General features: G+C 41.4%; 1 protein-coding gene across 1 annotated transcript in view; it reads left to right on the top strand.

The window, feature by feature from the left end:
• Window positions 1-20,978, top strand: part of LOC125289408 (voltage-gated potassium channel subunit beta-3-like) — a 159,955-nt gene that overhangs the window by 125,922 nt on the left and 13,055 nt on the right. Inside the window, exon 10 of the mRNA XM_048236219.1 lies at window positions 18,811-18,931. Coding sequence (XP_048092176.1) covers window positions 18,811-18,931 — 121 coding nt within the window. The remainder of the gene's footprint in view (window positions 1-18,810; window positions 18,932-20,978) is intronic.

Genomic DNA, 20,978 nt, shown 5'->3' with positions numbered 1-20,978 from the left:
CTCACCCAGCCTACAAGGAGGCCTTGATTCACTTGGAGTCCATGAATGTGGTCAATGACAGCGTGAATGTGAAGCTCAGCACAGACTAGGCCTTGTAAGAGGCAAAGAACATTACCAGAATGTTCTGCACAGAGAGAAAACACCAAACCTGAGGAAGAGGAAGGAAACATGTAAAGAGTGTGTGTTCTTTGATGTTAAAACATCAACATCATATGGTGGTTAGTTATTAAGAATTATGTATGTTCTATCTATTCATGGATTACCCATTTGCTCAGTCATATAATATGTTTGTAGGAGGTTTACAGTTTGGTCTCATTAATTTTGAAATGTAAGGTGTTCATAGTTCTAGAATATGGTAATGTTAGTTAATGGAATATAATTTAAGATTTTATTGATAGCTTACTTTCATGCTGTTATTATGGAAATATCCATGTGAAATGATGAAAATCCATGTGAAATGACAACTGCCATATCTCAGGAAGCAATAAAGATAGAGACACACAGCTGGCACCAAATGATGCGAATGCACATATTTATATTCAATCCCATTAACTGCATGAAAGTAGGCTATTTACAATATTTTCTGTTAAGTAGAGTTTGTAAACATTTTATCATCAACTTAATGCACGACAACATGAGCAGGAGAGAGAATAACAAATGAATGGGCATCAACTACAGAAATTGTAGCCATACTTGCTGCTTTCTTTGTACCATTTGGTTGGTTAACAGCACATAAAAAGCTCACTAACTCAAGACTTTAAGGCCATCATGGATATAAACGCTTTTTGAAAATAAATCTAAAGGATGGAGGGAACACAACTTTGGAGTTATTTCAGATGGGCTACAAAAGGTAGGCAAAAATTGTGGTGCTTTAAAACCTTAGCTAGCTGGAATAATGTTGATGTTTAAGCGACGCGATGTTTAAAGCCATACACAACGGTAAATTGGAACAAAACTAAAGGTAACTTTAGCCTTATAGGGCTGTATAAAGTTGTCCAAATTAATAGGTCATAATTAGGCTTGTTGTTGTAAAGATATTGCATGTAGATGTTGTAACCATATAGGCTACTAAACCCTTTAGGTCACCAATGCACCTAACAAAACCGAAATGGACAAATATTATCAAGGCTTTGAATGTTTCCGGCCTGTGCACGGGGTGTCTGTAGATTGGGTGTGCAACGATTCATTCATGCAGGCCTGTGGTCATAACCCGACCCTAGCTAGATGAATTTCGCCTAGCTCCACTCATCCATCTGGAACAGATCCATTGAAGTGTTGCTTCAGATTGGGCCTAATCAATGCATGATTGAATAAGCCACTTTGTCTGTCATCTATTGGACGGCTATCAACCACTCACATCAAAGCCAACCCGCGGACGCTTAATAATATGTCACAGTCGCTTTTACGCCATGTCACATCTATGAAAACTCCCGCCTCGCGCCCTGATTGGCTGGAACCATAAAGTCGGTTGCAGAAATCACTTTCAATGGAAGAGGTCCCAGATGGATGTGGAGTGGCTTGAAGCGGAGCTATAGCTGAACGAAATTCATCTGGCTATTAGGGTCAGGTTACTGTGGTCATGCATGCTCTTAAAATAGCATCTGCATTTGGCGCCACAGACTTTAGACCAGGAGTTCCCTGGTATTCAGGCGAATTGTTTTCTGAAACTGCAAAATATCAACGGTGAACGCTTGCGCCGGGAACACGCCCCGTCTTTCGCTGAACCGCCCTGGTGGCAATCGAATTCCCCCTAATTTACAGGCACATACCTGTGGAGGGAAAATTCTAACATGCACGGGGACTGCAAAATAGGAAAGACAAAAAGCCGAAAGTATACAAATTATGCCTGGGACACACGAGATAGAGCCCTCTAAAATGGCTAACTATTTCTCATAAAACACCATCATTAACCAACTATTTTTATATGAACACAATGTGAAAGTTTCAATATAAAACCTGGAAGTGCTGATAACTTTGATTAGTGGGCGATATATATCGTCTGCGATAATATCGTGATTGTTGTTTTAACGATGTGCAAATCTCTACATTATCGAAAGTATTTAAATTACTTTATGGGGAAATAAATAATAAAAATCAAGCATTGAAACCCTCATACATTCACTAAATCCAGGAGGTGTATGCGAGAGAAGCCCCTGGCTGCTGCAGAGCAAGTGTCACATGATCGCTAGTGGGTCCACGCTGTCACACGACGCCTAATGTTTATTTTGTGCAGCTAGACTACTTTGGGATTTTGTCGCGCTACTTCTGTTAAAGTAGCATTGATGAGACAGTCGTTTTTCCTACATGGTATTATATGGAGGCCTTTGAGCATTTTGATAGTCAGTTGTAAGCAAAGAACTCTTCTCATGTAACCCTTTGTAAATGGACTGAAGTTTGGTCTAAATATCTACGCTTATCGATTATGCTAACCGTTAGCATCTCTATGGGATTTCTCATATACATTAGCCATAAGCTAACTGAGATTAGTTTCTATTCTGTAACTTGGAATGCTAACCTACATGATTGCTCTTAACAAAACATTGAAGGAAATAACTGAGATGCACTCTGTTGCCTGCTTCATTTTACAGTGAATCCTAAGTAAAGGTTTTTGAAAGGAACTTCAGCTTCAGACTTTCTCATGTCATTGCCACACACTCTAGTGGGGGCAGAATTGGAATGTGTCAGAGTGACAATGCATTGGTTGATTTGGTTAAAAAGTCACAGGTTAGGTTATTGGTTATTATTGTATTGATGCTACTTATAAATAATGAGCTGTAAAGTTTAACTGTGACTTTACAAAAAATGTTTTAAAGGATATCGACTAATTATCGTTATTGTCAAAATCACAAAAAATATCGAGATATTATTTTTTGTCCATATCGCCCACCCATACTCTTGATCTTTGGAAGCCTTCTGAAGTAGGGACTCAATGCTTCTGCCAGTCAAAGTTCTTGACAAACACTCTGCCATCTGCCGTTCCAACAAGTTGTGGAATATTGAGGTGACTCTCAGTAGAGCTGTTTTCCACTGCCTGATGACAGCAAGGGCCACAATGTAAAAAAAAGAAACAAGAAGAAAAAAATATCTTAACTTAAACGTTTCATTAAAGCAGAACAGAGAGCAGCACTGAAGTCATTAATGTTCAAGTAGACTAGCTGCTAAACCACTAGCGTCACATTCAATTCAGGCAATGCTAACAGGCCCCTTTGCACCTTACTCTGGATGTATTCATACAAACTATCCTTCAGTAGGCTAGGTGCTAAATCATTAGCATCAGCCCATTCAAGCAATTTAAGCATTATTCAAATTAATAGCAGATGCTCACATTACTAGCCAAAAACCTCCAGATTAAACACATTAGCAGTCATTCCATTTGTCCACGCCGCTATAACGGTTTTACGGTAGAGCTAAAATGTAGCCTACTCATTAAGCTACTCGTTACTCAATGTGTAAGCTCTCTATCGTTCTTGGCAGATGTAACCGAATATGAATGTGAAAGACTTGCCTTGCAGGGCACGAACGGTCAAAAGCACAAACGTTTAGAAATATCCTGGCATCATTTTACGGACCAGGAGAAGTTTTCCATTGATGTATCAGTAGCTCATTTTAAAAGTGGGCCTAGCCTATAGCCTATTTTTGAGATAAGCCCTCCTCTATAGATGTCACACTGTGACATCTGGTATCTGTAGCCCTTCCCCCTACAGGTGTCACTGTGACACCTGGATCTGTTAGCCTGCAGGTCCACGTCCCCTTCCCACACCCACGTCCCCCCTTTCCGCCTTGACCCATTCACACTGGTGCCGGAACGAAAAAACTCGGCAAAATGTCTAGGGGGCTTGGTAGTAAATTTGGCGAGACCTTTTGTCCCGTATTAGGCACTTCACTGGAATTAGAATAATCAGAATTAGAAGGTACTTTATTGAAATGGAAATGCTTTTATTACAAAAGGCCCTGAATAGCATGCATTAATACACAGGATAAGATGTTACAATCCCATAATCCAAGGTATAAACCACATCTAGAAGTTCCCAATAGAAGGCTCAATAACATGTCAATATGAATCCAATAGAAAAATACTAACATAGCAAGCAAGAGGCTGTGAAGGAGAGTCCAATTATTTGGTGAGATCACATCCTCTTCTGCATATTCTTCTGTGCACTCTTCTGTGCTGTGACCCTTGGCACTGGGCATGTGATGTCTTTTGCCTCATCAGCACAGAAAGGCCTGATTTTTTCATGCAGATAGGTCTGCCTGTCAATGTTTAGTCTAGCCAAAAACCTCCCATTACAGCTTAGAAAACAGCGAGAGCCAACCTGTCCCGTGGCATCAAGGAAGCAAAAAAGGAATACACTCACAAGATAACCACCCACTTCAAAGACAGCAGGAACTCACAAAGCCTATGGCAGGGCATTCAGGCCCCTCACGACTACAAGCCCGCCACAGAGCTGTGAGAGCAACATCCCTCTGCTCAACAACCTGAACCGCTTCTTTGCTCAGCTTTGAAGCACAAAACAGCACCTGCCCACAGAAGACCCATCACCCTCTACATGAGCAGCCCCTGTGCCTCTCTGCTGCCGCATGCTGAAGAGGACACTTGCTGCTATCAACACCCGTAGCAGGTAAGTGTTAAAGATGTCTTCACAGACATCTTTAACACTTCCTGAAGCAAGCCATCGCTCCATCATGTTTCAAAGCTGCCACCATCATGCCTGTGCGAAGAAAACTGCTCCATCCTGCTTCAATGATCATTGCGCCCTGTGGGCATTGACACCCATCATCATGAAGTGCTTTGGCGGCTTGTCATGTCACATATCAAAGCCATTCTCCCCCACCCTGGACCCCTTCCAGTTTGCATACCGAGCCAAGCGGTCTACAGAGGATGCAATCTGCTCTGCCTCCACCCAGCCCTCACCCACCTGGAAAAAGAGACTCATATGTGAGATTGCAATTTTATAGACTTCAGTTCTGCATTCAACACCATAATACCACAACAACTCATCTGCAAACTTGACAAACTGGGACTCAAAGCCTACCTCTGCAACTGGCTACTGGACTTCCTCTGTCAGGAGGCCCCAAGTAGTACGTGTTGGCAACAATACCTCCAAGCAGCATCACACTGAGCACAGGGGCCCCCAAGGCCGTGCTCAGTCCGGGCTGCTCTTCACCCTGCTGGACGATGACTGCACTGCAACCTACAGCAACAATCACATAGTGAAATTTGCTGACGACATAACTTCTGGTGGGTCTCATCACCAAGGGCTTACTTAGACTCAATACAGGTTGGAGGGTCCACCATCTGACCACGTGGTGCAGGGACAACAACCTCCTGCTGAATGTCAGCAAGACCAAAGAGATTGTTGTTGACTTCCGGAGAGGTCACACCCAACACCTGCCACTGACCATCGACGGCTGCTGTGGTGGAGAGAGCGAGCAGCACCAAATTCCTGGGGTGCACATCAGTGAAGACCTCTCCTGGACCACCAACACTGCATCACTGGCTTAAGAGAGCTCAGCTCCGGGCCTGTACTTCCCAAGGAAACTCAGGCGCAGCAAGTGCTCCACCAGCCATCATGAGCCACATTCTACCGCAGGCACCATTGAGAGCATCCTCTCCAGCTGTATCGCTGTGTGGGGGCGAAGCTGCACTGAATACAACAGGAAAGCCCTGCAGCGTATAGTGAACACAGCTGGAAGGATCATTGGTGCTTCACCTCCCTGAAGGACATTTACACCACCCACCTCACCACCAAGAAGCACCAAAGGTGTGAGTGATGCAAGTCACCCATGGCTCACAATCTGTTTGACTGCCCTCTGGGAAGAGGTACAGAAGCCTGCGCTCCCGCACTAACAGACTCACCAACAGCTTCATACACCAAGCTGTAAGAATGCTGAACTCTCTCCTCCTCTCCCCCCTCCACCCTCAGCTACATAACATCCTGGACATTGGACCCACAATGGCCGCCTGCACTACCCATTTGCACACTTGAACACTTGCACACTTGTACACTTTACAACTTGGTGTTGTTGTCCTGAAAACACAACACTTCTGCTGCTCTTACATAACTTGCACCACTATGCCACTTTCTTTTATTACTTAGGTCAAACAGAACTACCCAAGCCTCTTATTGGCCTGACTTTGCACTAGTATTTTATTGACTGTCTATGCACAATTTCAACAATATTTTGCTGCTCTTATTTTTCATTATTATATTGCCCTCTTATTTACTTATTTACTTACTTTTTGTTTACTTGAATGTTATGTTTGTCTGTGGACTTAAATTGGTAAAATATGTCTTGTCTTCACCGTGGGATAGTGAGAAACGTAATTTCGATCTCTTTGTATGTCTGGAACATGTGAAGAAATTGACAATAACGCTGACTTTGACTTTGACTTTGACTTAGTTTCAATGTGCATATCACTTTAAAGGTGCCATGTGTAATGTCCGCCAAAAAATCAACTCATACTCCACATTCCATGTGAGTTGGTCTACCCTAGAGTAACAACCGAGACACGTGTATTGCAGTTTGGCTGGTGGTTATGTTTGTTATATTCTGCTCCTTCTAACTCACTCGGGCTACAGAATATGTTAATTCTGCCGAACGGGGCAATACTTTATTAGTTTTCTGGGACACGTATACAGTACATTCAGTGCATTCACCTCTTGCCCTGTTTCAGGTGTCACACTTCAACAGGTCCGTGGGACAACAATTCCTATTGTTACAATGTTGCCCGCATACCGCCTCCCATGGCCGAAACTGGTATTATGACACCTGTCGGGCTTTGGCTAGTAATTTAGCATGCTAATTCAGGTTGATATCTCTGCAGCACTATACCTTTATTTTTTAAATGACATCATCGCCCTAATTTCTTCTCATTCTTTTGATGTGTGTAGCTCATTTTTTGGATATTTTTATCTCAATTATTACACATGGCACCTTTAACGACAGTACTGAGCTAGCTAATGACAATGTAGCTAGCTAGCAAGCAATGTAGCAGTGATTGCAATTTATCAGGGATTACTTACGCCACGAGAAACTGAAAAGTATTCCTGCAGACTTCATTGCCTCCGATGAAATATGTGGTCCGGGAGGACTTTCTTTTCATCTGCGGCTTTTTGGTGGATGTAGTCATCTCCAAAGTAACTACTGTATGTCTGTTTGCCTCAAGATGGCCAATGATTCGCATGTTCTGCCACTCTGTTTCGGCAGCTATAGAATCACTCCGTATTTTGTACATAAGCTCTGGAGAAAGTTTGTCGTTACTGTCCTCATCTTCATCGTCGGCTAAGGTCAGCTGTAGATTAGGGATGTTCTCAAGTTTGATAAAATCGCTTTCATCATCCGTGCACTCATCTTCAGATTCAGGAGTTAGATCGCCGTGTGGATAACCAGAAGCACCCGGCTTGTCGCAGAAGTACTCCCACAGAGTGCTGTAAGAACCACGGTTGAGCTCTTCTGCAATACATCTTGCTTGGTCCATAGCGTCTGATATCTCACGCTCTGCTCCTCTGCTGTATATTAAGTAGCCATGTGTATCGCTTGTAACATGCAGCTGATTGGCCGAAAAAATAACAAAAGCACGTTGATGGCCAACTGCAGTTCAGTCAAAGAGTATAGAAGTAACTAGACTGCATTTCCAGCGGGAACTGCGAAAGTGTGCTTGCCCTGGTCCGGTCAGCAACGTGAGCAGACAGTGGCATACGCTATGCTGAACCTGGCTTGATCCAAGCATTCTAACAGTGCCTTTCAGTGTTGGAGCAGTGGCAATACCTCAAAAGCTCTAGGAGAGGGCTATTCAACTATTGGCTTGCGGGGTGAATGCGGTTCGTTGGATTTTACCTTTGGCCTGCCTTCTGATTTAGCTTCTATGACTAAGATCAAATCAATAAAATAAAACAACAGCAGTGATTGGCTGCAAAATAAATAATGTCACGCGTCTTGCACCTCTCAAACTGGGCTATCAGGTAACCTAGAGAAGAATTGAAATTATGAAATATGACCAAGGCATTAAAATGCTGCTTGTTTGTCAGGATACTTTTTTCACTGATTTATTTTTAAAAATATGAGCTATGAGTGTGAATGTTATATATTCCATCCCCTAATTCTGTTTTACTGGTTTATTTGACAAATAATCTATATGGATTTGCTCTATAAAGACGTTATGTCTGTTTGGGATTGTTTTGTGAGCCTGGGGTTGTTGAGAGCCTATTGATGTAGCCTATCTCAGATGTATCTCAGAATAAAGGAATACTTCATATTACTCTAAACCACCGTCTGTAAATCAGCTGTATAGTACTGTCTACATTGCACTATATTTCTTGACTTGTCTCTGTATATTTCATCACCTTTCTATACTTTGCCTCACATTGCAACACAGCTCAGATCTTTGGTTGCTATGAAGGCCAATCGTTCTAAATGGATGGTTGCTATGGCCAAAGGCCAGTTCTATCTCTGCCGTTGTCAAGCGGGCATATCGTAGAATTCTGATTAACCTTATCTTATTTGAAACATCTCTATTTTACTTAGCCCACTTCCATACAATGCGTCCCGTTAAGAAGTGGCCACTTCATTCGCGCTTACCGTGATTCACACAGCAGCATTATTAAATTAATCTGTCACCATATGCCTATGCCTACGTTTGCAAAGAAAACATTTTAATTTGATTCACATGAAACGTTACATGTAATGTACATGTTGACAATGAGTAGGCTAGTTTTGGTTGTTGGTGGTGTTATTGCAACCCTTAGTTATGCCTACAATGCAAGTTCCCTCACAATTGGAAGCTCCTGTACACAATAGTAGACGCATTTCAAAACATTGCGTTAGGAGTCCTCGCCACTTCTTTTAAGCTGTCACAGACTTAGGTGATACTTTTAGGGCTAAAGTGCTAAATAGCAGTCCTAAAGTTACAAGTGACGAAGTTACGAGTGCAAGCATCTCATATCAAATGACCATGGCATTACGCTAAACAACATAAATCCCAATTAGCAACATACATCTCCTCCCTATAGCTAGCCACACAAGAAATTAATGATACTAAATCTCTGCTTAGCATGCTTCTCCGCTTAGCATTCTAATAACAGAAGGGGCACATTTATGTTGACCACTACAACATGACTCATTATGTCTGTAACTCTATAAAACACTTACTTTCATAAAGGACACACGCCATCCAGCACATACACATGGAAACCGATATATTAGGTAGGCTACTTGGCCACGAACTCAAAACGTGTCTCTCTGAAGCTCTGTTCTAGAATCTTTGCTCTGAAGGCTGCGTTGCTAGGCAACATCAAATAAACAAAATGAGAGTCTTTTCAAGGTATTAAAAGTGTACGTGTGATTATGAATGGATGTGTTTGGTTTGCAATTAGAATAAACAAGAAATAACGTTTCCAATAATTTCCCATGATAAATGACATAATATTTGCACCTTCCTTACTTGTGAAGCTCACACCGTATTTAGTGAAATGTAATACAACGTTGCCACCTAGCGTTCAGATGTAGGCTATTTCACATCTTTTTATCATAGTTCCCTCTTCAATGAGCGATTACCAGCTCGTTTCTGTAACAGAGATAGCTGTTTATTGTCCCTAGGTTTACAGAAACACCTATTCATATTAATACGTATGGAGTGCTGCCAACCACTGTTCATTACATGGCCCAGAATGCCTTGCATGTCTTTACAACAAAACAACACAGTAAAACCTAAATGCCCGTATTTAACAATAATGAAAAATTTTATTTGAATACCGTCAATGTGAAAATAACTGTACTATGTCAGCAATAAATAGCTAATGTTCTCCTTGCTATTTCAGTTCGTAAGTCCATAGTATCCCATGGCTGAGCAAGGATTTCATGATTGGGCAAGGCTGCCCATAGACATTGTTCATACTTGGAAGGCATTCTGATATTGTGATAGATGTACAACTGCAAATGAGAAAGGTGATAGTTACCAAATACGGGTGGGTGGTTTGCCAAATGCTGGAAACTTTTGGAATGTTGTTTTTTTTTTTAGCTTATGCACCCTCACATTGGAGTCCCGAGTTCAAATACAAAATTTGGTATCGATATGTGACAGTGTTCCTGAGATATGGACGACTTCCTGTTTCGGAGCTTCGCCGCCGATTACGTTTGGCTGTTACGGGCAAACACTTTCGAAAATCAAAAATCATTTTGGTAACTTTTATGAGGCTTGGTCCAAGGATAATGTACGTCAAGTCTCGTGGCATTCGGACCAAATTTGTGACCTGTGAAAATTTAGTTTCGCTTTCTGTTCAATCCAATATGGCGGACGAATGACACGCCCACCTGACGTCATCTTCGCGAGCAACTTACACCGGTACTGACCGGACGTTTTAAAGTTGGAACGGTGTCTCTGTGTCAAAGGGCCTAGGCGCTAGAGCTTACAAAAAATTAGGGAGACGGGAATAATAATAAAACTTAAGAAGAACAATAAGTGTTGCAGTTTTGACAACAATCGCTAGTTGGCACTGCTGTCGCGCTTTCGCCATTTTGGACTGATCATGGCACTATGGTCGTTGACTTCAATCAGAACATGCCAAGATTGGTCACTATATTGTGCTCAATTTCGAACCACTAGTTCACTTTTAAACACCAGGTCATATGTATAAGAAAAAATATTTTAATATCACACCGCTCAAATTAAACGGCAATAATATTATGTAGGGCTACATACATGGGCTAGGATCATGTCCATTCACTGGGCAGATCTACAACAAGTTTGACAGAAAGACTTTACAATGGATTTTTAATGTACCACATAACAGAAAGTTTACTTTCCATCACTGTTCCTTCCAGACTGTAAGTCTACTTGAAAATACAGTAGGCCTATGTTTAAACTGGAAACAAAATAGACAGCCATCACTTAGCTCAAGCTACGTAGCCTGTCAACTGGAATGACTAGAGAAGCTAACTAACTAGCATACATGGCTATCAGCAAGCGGCAAGACGATAATTCAATCATTTCATGACGAGGAACATACGTTGGATGAAAAGGTAAATACCGTAAAACTCCAAATAATAGCCCGGGCTTTTATTTTCCCAAATTGCCAAACTGCACCGGCTAGTATTAGAGACAGGCAGACCGTGATATGAGACAGGCCTTTAATTCCCTTTACACAAAACTTTTCCTCTGCAAAGATGGAAAATATTATCGAATTAATTATTTCAAACACACTGAGGGCCAGATGTACGTATATTTGCGAACGTAGCGTTATCAGCGTCATGGACACACCGCAGATTGCTAACGCTGTCAGACCCAAGTTTCCGTCGTATTTATCAATCGTTCAATCCTTAGTGTAAACTGCGCCTTTCTCCGCCCATAAACGCAATTTACGAACGTCCACAACTGAATGGCAGCACCTACATACAAGCGCAGTTGAATGAAGTTAACTGATGACAACAATAAAAAGAATCAAACGTTTAGCGATCATGAAATAATACCATACATGATGGGATGTAAACAAGCAGGGAGATAATGAAGATCAGTAGGCTAGTTCTACTCAAACTACTTGTGCACATAGGCAATGAAAGATTGGTCAAATCTAGCAAGTAGGAAAGTTTAAGTGAATGACGTGTAAGTGAAAGTAAGACATTCAAAAGGCCAACGAAAGTTGAGGTTGCTTTTGGTAGTACAAATACTTTCACCACAAAAACTGGTGCTCTAAATAGCGATTCTGTTGTCTTTGAAATGTTCTCTTATTGACGCATTGAACTGCAATTTGGATTAACACCTGCTTTTACAAGGCAGAAGTATTTAGGCACAGAATAGACGTGTGCTTTCAGGAGCAGTCTTTGTACATACCGCGGAATACATAATTAGGCGCTCTTTACTCTTCCCCTCCCATCTTTTTACGCTAAACTCCCAACTTTCCCCTGGATCCTCCCATGAATGCATGCATTACATGACAAACACAATCTGCCACTTTCAGCTACCGCGACAGGCAGTTTGCGCTTTTACATCATTGTGGCGTGTTTGTACATACCTCGCAATGATTTTACACGCACATTGCGAAACAAATACGCCTGAAGTGGGCGCAAAAGCCTGGCCCTGAATGTCTACCTATATGACTAGGTTATCTGATGACAATTACGGATCATCATTCCTTTAGTGTTGAGATGTTGTTCATTGAGTGAGATACAGTAAGATCCAAATAGCGGGGATAGCCAGAACAGATGAAACACGTTTTAATCAAACGTAATTTACAAATTCTCTGCATAGTCTGTCTGCCTCTTCATCCCCTCCATGTTTGGTACTGTCTGTCCACTAGCCACTTGTACCACTGTCTTTATGCCTCACTGTTTGCGTGCTATATTAGCACATTAGCACATATGCATACCCCCCCCCCCCCTCCATGCCACAGCCGAACTGTGGCCACACTTATACATTTTCTTAAATAGTTATATATATAGATATATAGACTTTCCTTTACTTTATTTCTGCATTGTTGCACTGTTGACTTACTCATTTGCACTATCACCATGACCACTATCACCATTGCACTACCACCATGACACTCATTCACACAGAGCACCTTAGAGCACCTTACCATACCTTACTATGCACAGAGAATCTCAGGCTCAGTCCCTGCCTCAGTCATTGCAAGCGCCTCTGATTTATTAATCACCACTATGTGGATACTGTTTGAATGAATACTGAATTGATTTAGATTAACTGTTAGTATAATTTGTAATTTTAGTATATTTAGCATATTCTTGATCTTCTACTGTCCTTACTGCTTAGTTGTGTTTTTATATTATATACTTTAATTACTCTTCTGCTGTTAAAGAATGTGTTTGTCTTGTATGTATGCTGCTGAGACCTTGAATTTCCCCTGGGGATCAATAAAGTATCTATCTATCTATCTATCTATCTATCTAAGAGATCGTATCACACTGAAAGCTCATATTTTTTCACTAGCAAATAGCCTATATCGGTCCTTTGTCAAATACAGTTGCGATACCGTGGGTGCTCTGTCTCTCGGGCACCCACTGAAAACATCGAGCACCCACGTGTGCCAGCTTACAGTCCCGGCTAAATTTATATTAATTTAAAATCAAACATCGCAGTTTAAGTTATAGCCTGCATGCAGTGTGACAGTAGGCCATTTCTGTAAAACAAACTAATTTATTTAGGCATGCAGGACATAATGTTTGCGAAGGAGAGAGAATGAGAATAAGAGCGCAAGCATGCACGCAACCACCAAGGATTAGAACACTAGGATAAGATTTGAAAGCCATGGACATACATCTTTCTTTCGAAAACAGAAATGGTGAGGCAAGGTATAGGCAAGAGAGATACATTGCTGGTCAAAACGTTAGCGTAAGAACTGGTTTATCATGCTGAATGAAGCACAAAGCACATTTACTAAAGCACATCCACTGTTTAAAGTCACAAACACAACGAACTAAGGTAACTTTTATGCATGCGCAAACCTATACATACCGGTAGATATGGCTGTGTAGTCTGTGCCATAACATTTATTCCTGCAGGCTGCCCGTTTTGGCTGTCATACTTTTAAATGGCTTCGCAAGAAGTAGGCCTACATAGACCCTAACTTGTACTACTGTCATCTTCTTTAAGAACTTTTCCCAATATTTCCCATAGCCTATATCGCTTTTTCTGAAGGGGTGTCTTTATTATTTTAACTTGCGTCTTCAGCTTCTTTACTGTTGACGCTTTACTGTATTGATGCTAGCCTTCTCGTGATAATTTAAGTAGGCCTATTTGTAGAAAATATATATTTAATTAATTTAACTGACCCGCCCACAAATGACCCGAATATCATTAAAATATTTTGTTTATGACTCATAACTGCGGGTGACCGCGGTCATCCGCGGGCGACCGCTTAATTTCGGGCAGACCGCGCAACACTGTGCGCTATGTAGATCGTTTCTCGTACCATTTAATTTCTCAGAATTTAGGTCTACTTGGCCTACAATAACGTCATCACCAAATACATCTTTTATTTTTAGTTGATCAACCATAAAGAGTAGTATAGGCCTACTGTGCACAGTGCACTGACGACTAGCAGCCCAAGGTAACCAGTTGTAGATGAGAGGCAACCCCTTGTTTCAGATACCCTGGACAACATGTTACCTGGGTGTTGCCTACGTTATTAATTAATGGTAGCCTACAATAGTTAATTGATTCGCGTAACATTAGTTGGCTCAAAGAGTAGGGAATCAGGATGGAGAGTCACGCGTGTGTTGCTTTTGCGGGATCGAATCCAGTTTAATGCTAGTTTTTTAAAACATATATTTTTTTACATGTCTTTTGTCCGAGTGGCTGTAATGTAGCCGAGCGCTCATGGCGTATGAAAAGCAACTTCAAACCGCCTAAAACAACTTGTTTGTGAATGTCTGACAACTTCTGCAGCGCATGCACGCGCAAGGAAACCAGTAGGTGGAGAAACCAGAAGGCACACAACACCGGAATGATTTTAAGGCTATTTCGCATTGGCTACTCAATGGTGCTATTTCACACGCATTATAGCGACCCCCACTCACCGGGGTTAGGTGGAAGGTGTTAATAGACGATTGGCATAGCCTACAGTGGACTAGGGCTGTCAAAATTGCTCAAAAATGACGTTCAAATATCCCCTCTAAAATAAACACATGTATTCTATATTATATATATATATATGGCTATATTATTTGCGCATTATGTCAGTGACGCGCATCATGTCATCTGTTTTTAACTTTTTGTATGGTTATTGCTTGACAGGGGGGATCCTAAGCAGCTTTCAGCCAGAAGGCATTTACTAATTCACCCGACACTGGTATTCAAAATGTTGATGTCGGCATAGCCTATAAACAGTTTAATTAAATGTTATGTTAGTTGTAAACAAATGGGCTACTTGGTGAGGCTTGGCCCCACAGATAGGCCTATTAACTGACCGCCCGATTCACGTTGGCTGGGGGGCAGGGGGGGCCATCAGACATTTGTTCCCAAGGGTCTATGAATTGTTAATCCGGCCCTGCCCCCAACGAACGCAACTTTCCACCTCTGAGACTGCTTAAAAAAAGTCTAGAGGACTCCTAACTCACTGACCTACTTACTGCAGGCTGCGCAAACCACAGGCCTTTTTTTTGGGCAAGCCTGCATTCGAGGCAGGCCTTCTGTTGAAGAATTTTATATAAATCCTATAGTAATCATCCTACCCCCCGCTACCACAGCTGTGGATAGTGTGGCATGCTCACACTTTATGTCTCCTTCTTGCAAACTAGGCCTATAGCCCAACCATTTACGTCTTCAAAAAATAACAACTTGCCAGATATGCCTTCATATCTTTGGGCTTCATTCAGCATTTTGTTCTTCCACTGGAAATGACTCTTCTATATTTGCTGCCTGCTGCCTCCTTTCTGTTTGTATTGTTTAGAAAAGGTTTGACGTCTTGAGTTAATGCATTAAAAATTGTTTGCTGGTAACCAGCCACAAATAGCCTACAGATTCTTGCGTGCGTACATTCTCTATTCTCTCCAAAATGTGCCCGTTCTATAGGCTGGCCAAGTGCGTAATTCTGCGGCATAAAGCAGATGTATTTGTTTATTGTACAGAAAAATAAAAATAACCTGTCAAGCAGTCAATTGACTACATTGCAGTCAATAAGTAGGGCAAATTACGAAACCAAAACGTGGGTCATAGTTGTCTAAGCCTCTGCTGTGAGGCCAAACCCGTGAAAAAAGACGCATTGATATCTGCAATAGAGTTTTTTTGGCGAAACAAGCTCACATGGCAGTACATTTAGAATAAAGAATAACGTTTGCGAACCCTTCTGGTTTTGTTGCCAGCATTAAAACAAGCTTACCATCGGCCTATCCGCAAATTTTAAACACAAGGGATGAATTGAATGATGACGACATCGGACATATAGGCATAGTTCATATTGAAAAAAAGTTATACAATTTGGAACTCTAGCTTTTCCCCACCGCAGTCTTTTAATGCCATCTAATAATAACATGCGCTGTCTGCACCATACATAAGCCCAAATAACACCCAAGATTCTCGACGAGATAAGCTGCAACATTCTAATTAATTTAATTAATCAACATTCTAATATTAACCAGCAACTTGATGCAACATTCTAAAACCTTCCAACTATGACCAGACATGGTAAATGCTTTGCAACGGCTTGCAACGACGTGCAACATCTAATTCACACCGCTGTAACATCCTTTCTGTAACGGTTTCGTGTCATTGCGAATCTTTTGTGTGAATTGGGCTTTAAACAGACGATCTGACGGGTTTTATAAGATTAAACACAACCCTAAACTAAAAAACAGACCAGGCCTCTACTTGAGACCGGCCTTTAACCCAAACCTGTAGCCATGCCAGGCGTTTAAAAGAGACAGGCGTCTCTTTGGGACTCGGCTATTATTTGAAGTTTTACGGTAGGCTAATCTTACATAGCCTACCAACTTCATTTCTCTCAGAAATCGATCCATTTTCTTAACTGTAGGCTACTTTACAACCAGTGCCCCTGCTCAGCAGTGCCCCTGCTAATACCTCAAAATAACATTTCATAAATTAACCTTATATTTTTCAGTAGCCATAGGTGTGTAGATTTGAACCAGATCTGGTTTGGTTCTTACCGAGGCTTTTACTGCCTGAAATATCCGATTTTGTTTACCATGCTCGGAGTTTAGTGCTGGGCTGGTGGGTGCCTATCAGTGTTGCGCGGTCTGCCCGAAATTAAGCGGTTGCCCGCGGATGACCGCAGTCACCCGCGGTTATGAGTCATAAACAAAATATTTTAATGATATTCGGGTCATTTGCGGGTGGGTCAGTTAAAATTAATTAAATATATATTTTCTACAAATAGGCCTAGGCCTACTTAAAATATCACAAGAAGGCTGGCATCAATACAGTAAAGCATCAATAGGCCTACAGTAAAGTCAACAGTAAAGAAGCTGAAGACGCGAGTTAAAAATAATAGACACCCCTTCATGAAAAGCGATATAGGCTATGGGAAATTTTGGGAAAAGTTCTTAAAGAAGATGACAGTAAGTTATGGTCTATGTAGGCCTACTTCTTGCGAAACCATTTAAAAGTATGACAGCCAAAACGGGCAGCCTGCAGGAATAAATGTTATGGCACAGACTACACATCCTATGTATAGGTTCGCGCATGCATAAAAGTTACAGTTCGTTGTGTTTGTGACTTTAAACAGTGGATGTGCTTTTGTAAAGCTTTGTGCTTCATTCAGCATTATAAACCAGTTCTTACGCTAACGTTTTGACCAGCAATGTATCTCTCTAGCCTACCTTGCCTCACCATTTCTGTTTTCGAAAGAAAGATGTATGTCCATGGCCTTCAAATCTTATCCTAGTGTTCTAATCCTTTTTTGGTTGCTGCGTCGTGCTTGCGCTCTTATTCTCATTCTCTCTCCCACATAAAACATTATGTTCTGCATGCCTAAATAAATTAGTTTGTTTTACAGAAATGGCCAACTGTCACACTGCATGCAGACTATAACCAAAAGCACACATTTTGTAAATAAGCGGGTCGGATCGCGGGTCGGGTATAATTTTGTCCTAATTAATATTCGCGGTCCGAGTTGCGGTCGGGTTGATTAAAATATCGGGCGACCGCGGGCCGCTTGTGACCAAACCCGCGCAACACTGGTACCTATTTCCATCTGTCAAATCTGTTGGAAACTAAATTATTATGAATAAATGTATAGCCTTAGTCATCATATTTTGCATTTCTCAATACGATTTATGACAGTTGGGGAATTCAGGGTATGAGAAAAGGTTAGATATATTTTTTTTTATACTGTAAGAAACTTTTTAATCTGGACCGATATCATTAAGTTCTATGATAGTTGTGTTGCATTCAGTCCAAGATGGCGGAGCTGCAGCTCGGTTATGGGTGCGTTTGTTGCAATGGGACGTTCTATTGAGTTTCGCCTCTTGTTACTTCTATACTCTTTGGTTCAGTATGGAAATTAGCTAACACGCCCCAGCACAAAGATAGTGAGGCAGAAATTTGCCAACACTATACCCAACTTCAATGACAAAATGTATACTTTTAAGGCAACCAATACTGTTATCTGAAACATGGAGTGGCTTCTTCATGACTTCAACTTGCACATTCTGCAAAAAACCGAAAATCACTAATTTGAAAACAAAAAGCTCATTAAATGCCAAGCTGTTTTGGGAGCTTTGTCCTAGAGTGCCAGCAATCTAGACCATTGTTGATGATTTTTGTACAGCCACAGCATATTCTGTGTTATAGCTATAAACACATACAATAGCTTGATTAAAAGGTGAGACTTTAAGCTCTCGGTGGGTGCAAACCGTGTATTTCTACACGCCTCTGTTCCTGAGAAATCCCAAGCTAAACAGTGTCCCAAGCTAAACACTAGTTTTCATCAAAATCACTTTTTTTCTAGAAATGGAGATATAACGTCTTTCATGAAATATGAAGTGTTGCCTGTTACTTAAACTTTCCGGGGAAGTGATCAAGCGAGACCTGGGGAGACTGCCACCTAGTGTAGACCCCTGCCCCCATTTCGAGGAATTGAAACTTAACATCAGCTGTCAGGGACTGCCACATCTCAACCAAAGTGTTTGATAGACTACCACTAGCGGCTGTCATAATGAGCTATAATGTAATGACTGTAAAAGTAACAATATTGCCAAAGCAATGTGTGTGCAATGTATGGAGAGACAAATATGGATGGATTGGTGTGATAGTAGGTTGGGGGACTGATGCTCTGCTGACTGATTTTTCTTTATCTCTAATCCCCCCCCAACCCACCCTCTCCCTCTCTCTCTCTCCAGGAGGCCTACTCTGTGGCGAGGCAGTTTAATCTTATCCCTCCAGTGTGCGAGCAGGCAGAGTATCACTACTTTCAGAGGGACAAGGTTGAGGTGCAGCTCCCCGAGCTATACCATAAGATAGGTACAGTTGCACACACACACGTCATGCCTGCCAGCACTCCCATTTTTCTTGTGTTTCTCTCATATTTCAGTCTCTCAGCGTTCTGTTCAGCAGTTTTGTTATTTGAAGACTGCCGTAATTTGCATGACCATCAAACTTTATTATAAAATCATGGATCCATTCATTTTGTCATTTAGTCTGACATTTTCCAGATTACAGGGCTCCAGACTAACTCTTTTTACTAGGAGCGCAGTCGCCCCTAACTGAAAAGCAAGCAGAAAATGTAGGCACGCACAATTTATATCGACCTGAGGGATTAAAGCCAAAAACTTTCATCACTCTTTTATAACTTCACTCACTGACTCGACTTTATCTGAATGCACAGATTTGATTGGCTGAGTAGCAGCAAGCGAGATGATGGTTCCTGTAGCTACTGAAGTTAATGCTCTTATTGTTAATAGCCTACAAAACATTTAGCACAGCTTTGAAATCTTCTGTAAAAATCTCAATAATTATCCAGCATCACGTTAGGGTCCGAAACCCAAACCGCAGCCCGCCTATTGAGGACCGCTGAACTATTGGGTCACCATGACCATTATGTACGCGGAAAAAAGGCTATGAATAGCATTCAAAATCCGTAGTGTGAGGTAGAAAATGGTCCTCCCGGCAAGAATGGATATTGACGCCCATTGTGAACCATGTTGCATCATCATGTTACAATGTGCATTCTACTATCTACTAGTACAGTGGTCCCCAAACTACAGCCCGTGGGCCAAATACGGCCTGCCACCTCATTTTGGGTGGCCCCGCAAAACATGTCCATGGTATATATCATCGTAATTTCCCCCATTCGTTCTCTATGGCGAATCTTAAAGGAAAATTCCAGTATTTAGCACGTTGAGTCCCTTTTCTGGTTTGTTTTGGATGAACTAGAGTGGTGGACACCGACATTTTGACGATTGGTCCGGTTAACGTTCGTTTTCAAAACTGTGCAACTCACCGAGTGGTTAGTGGTGTTCGTTGATTTTTAAAAACAAATATATCAGTGCAATGTATGATTTCAATCCAGTTATTTGCTGTTGTGGAACTATTTTTTCAGACAACTCACAACCGCGTACAAACTTCCGCTCAACATTTGAGTCTGAAGCATAGACGGTGGTGCAGTAATATCAACGTGCAATGAGTCTTCCAACAGAAATCAATGGGATTTTACAAAATGGCAAATAAAAAGACAGAAACTGTATTTCGCTACGCTACTTGTTTTGGAACATCAATGAACACCACTAACCACTCGGTGAGTTGCACAGTTTTGAAAATGAACGTTAAGGGTTGTTTTAAGACATGTTTCACTATGCCCGTAGGCAGCCACTCTGACTAGTCAAAGGCAATTCAAAACGAGTCAGAAAAGTCGAGACAGGACCAATCGTCAAAATTTCGGTGTCCACCACTCTAGTTCATCCAAAACAAACCAGAGAAGGGACTCAAAGTGCTAAATACCGGAATTTTCCTTTAAATGTAATAGAATATTCAAAATAGACTGCTGTTGTTCACAGCACTAAGCTATTTATGGTTACTGATATACAGGCATAGTGAGCTGGCCCTCGGAAGAAAAAGTTTGGGGGCCACTGTACTAGTATGAATCAATGTTAATATATGTTGTTGGTTTGATGTATGTCTAAGCTATAGTTTATAACATTGCCATGTTTCAGAGATAAAGATAATCTGCAAGTGGTTACTCTCTGCCATGCGTCCGATATGTAGGCTGATGTTTTGCGGATTGTTGAATGATTTTCTATTGAAATGCAATTGCAACATCGTAACATTGCAACAACGTTACCCCACCGGCCAAAATGATGTTGGCCCAACAAAGTCAACAAACAAAGTTAGTAAACAAAGTCTCTCCTCCCTTGGCTCACATCCCATTCCAGGTATCTATGTGCTCACATAGACGGCAACCATTAGAACTGGCTACACCAAAGGTGATATCTGCGTCTAGGCTACGTTTGAAAAAAATAGGCTAGCCTATTTTTTGTCTCCAAGAGCGTGAATGATATGAGAACCATGAAGA

This window comes from Alosa alosa, chromosome 24 (genome assembly GCF_017589495.1).
Source record: "Alosa alosa isolate M-15738 ecotype Scorff River chromosome 24, AALO_Geno_1.1, whole genome shotgun sequence".
In the NCBI taxonomy this organism is placed as follows: domain Eukaryota; kingdom Metazoa; phylum Chordata; class Actinopteri; order Clupeiformes; family Clupeidae; genus Alosa; species Alosa alosa.
Note: the sequence above shows the minus strand (reverse complement) of the source record. Positions and strands in the feature narration are given on the sequence as shown.